Below are 1,726 nucleotides of genomic sequence, written 5' to 3' on the forward strand. Positions count from 1 at the left end.
TTGCCATATCACGCAGGGAGTCATGCACCTTGAAACAGAGTACTTGCCCATCAAAGTCTCTCATCATTGGCTCGATCAAACAACGATCTGCTAAAATGTTGAGATAATATCTTCCCAGCTCGAATGGATCATAAGCGGGTCGATGCTCATGTTCCAACGTCTTCTTGGCAAGTAAGCCTTCCCCTATCCATACCTGAATCGCCAACTGGACATGAACGACTGCGTCTTCCAAGATGTTTGCAGCTACACATAAAAAGCACAATTGCACGTCAGCATCCTCATAGCCGAGTGCATCATAACTCAACCTAACAGAATTGTACACACTGTCCACGTTTGGCAGCCTTTGGACAGCCCATTCTCACTGTTGTGGATGAGTACTCCCGGCCATTGCCCTGCCAACCACTTTGATAGCGAGGGGAAGCCCTCTGCACCTTTTACACACAAGCTTGGCTTTTCCCTCTTCTATGTTTGTTGGCAGATTTTCATATAAATGTCACAATTGCAGGTCAGCATCCTCATAGCCGAGTGCATCATAACTCAACCTAACACAATTGTAGACACTGTCCACGTTTGGCAGCCTTTGGACAGCCCATTCCCACTGTTGTGGATGAGTACTCCCGGCCATTGCCTTGCCAACCACTTTGATAGCGAGGGGAAGCCCTCTGCACCTTTTACACACAAGCTTGGCTTTTCCCTCTTCTATGTTTGCTGGCAGATTTCCATTATTATATGGAAAAGTGTGACAAGCAAACAACTTCCAACTCTCATCTTCCGACAAGTCCTCCATTGCTATTGTGTATTTATCTGCGACAACTGTTTTTAAGAGTGCAGCGCGAACCCTGGAACTGACAATGACTTTGGAGGTGGAGTGGTTCCTTACAGGGCACAGTACACCTAATTCCTCTAACAATTCTGCAGCATTGCATCCCCATACATCATCTACGAATAGAATAAACCCGGTGCTCTGGTGCACTGTCTGATTCAACCATCGCTTTACCTCTTCTTCGTTCATATTTTTGCCCAAATTTACATTTTTTGTGTGGCTATTTGGGTACGGAGTGCATTTCTAAGACTTGTAAAAGAGGGACTTTGGGAAACAGTGAGCCAAAGTAATAAACTATCCTTAGAATTACTGCGTACCTTTTGGCTATTGAAGAGCGTCTTCAAAAGAAGAGTTTTTCCGGATCCACCCTTGCCAACAACACCAGCTTTTTGAGAATCGAAAATGCTTTATCCTGTCCCACTATAAGGGGCTCTTCGATCAATTTCATCTTTGCAGAGCCTGTTGGAACAACAGGGCCATGGGAAGTACTTGAAGAAGAAGAGCTCATTGCACCAAAATTCACCATACAACCAACTTTCCCTTTTTCTCACAATTGGGAATATCTCTTTGTAATTTCTTCCATGTCTACCATAGACATTGCCATCACTTCTACATTAGTGTTCTCTCTAGTTCCTATATTTCTTATTGGACAACCAAAAATTCTTACTTTCTGAAGTGTCTTCAGATCCATATAACTCTCTGGTAATATATTTAATGTTGTACGTGCCATTATATTAAATATTTTAAGTGAAGCCATTGCACCTTTCTCTATTACAGGCAACTCCTTTAATGTAGGTAGCCAAGCAAGAGAAAATGTTTCCAGAAGAGGAAATGCTCCTTTGTGACCAAATTCTGTTGGAAACAAACTTACTCTAGGACATTCAATGATCTCCAATTGCCTCA

At 42.9% G+C, this 1,726-nt stretch overlaps 1 protein-coding gene across 1 annotated transcript; it reads right to left on the reverse strand.

Annotated features, from left to right (window-relative positions):
* Positions 1-493: 493 nt before the first annotated feature.
* On the reverse strand, positions 494-1,012 carry LOC149225210 (putative disease resistance protein At5g43730). Its single transcript, XM_089379892.1, has one exon. The coding sequence runs from the start codon at positions 1,010-1,012 to the stop codon at positions 494-496; it is 519 nt and encodes a 172-aa protein (XP_089236018.1).
* Between the last annotated feature and the right edge of the window lie 714 nt (positions 1,013-1,726).

This window comes from Pinus tabuliformis, chromosome J (assembly GCF_031772625.1).
Source record: "Pinus tabuliformis cultivar Carrire ecotype Pingquan chromosome J, CPIR1, whole genome shotgun sequence".
NCBI classification, from domain to species: Eukaryota; Viridiplantae; Streptophyta; class Pinopsida; order Pinales; family Pinaceae; genus Pinus; species Pinus tabuliformis.

Excerpts from the sequence above, each read along its gene's own strand:
- LOC149225210 (XM_089379892.1), bottom strand. The coding sequence starts at position 1,012 with ATGAACGAAGAAGAGGTAAAGCGATGGTTGAATCAGACAGTGCACCAG.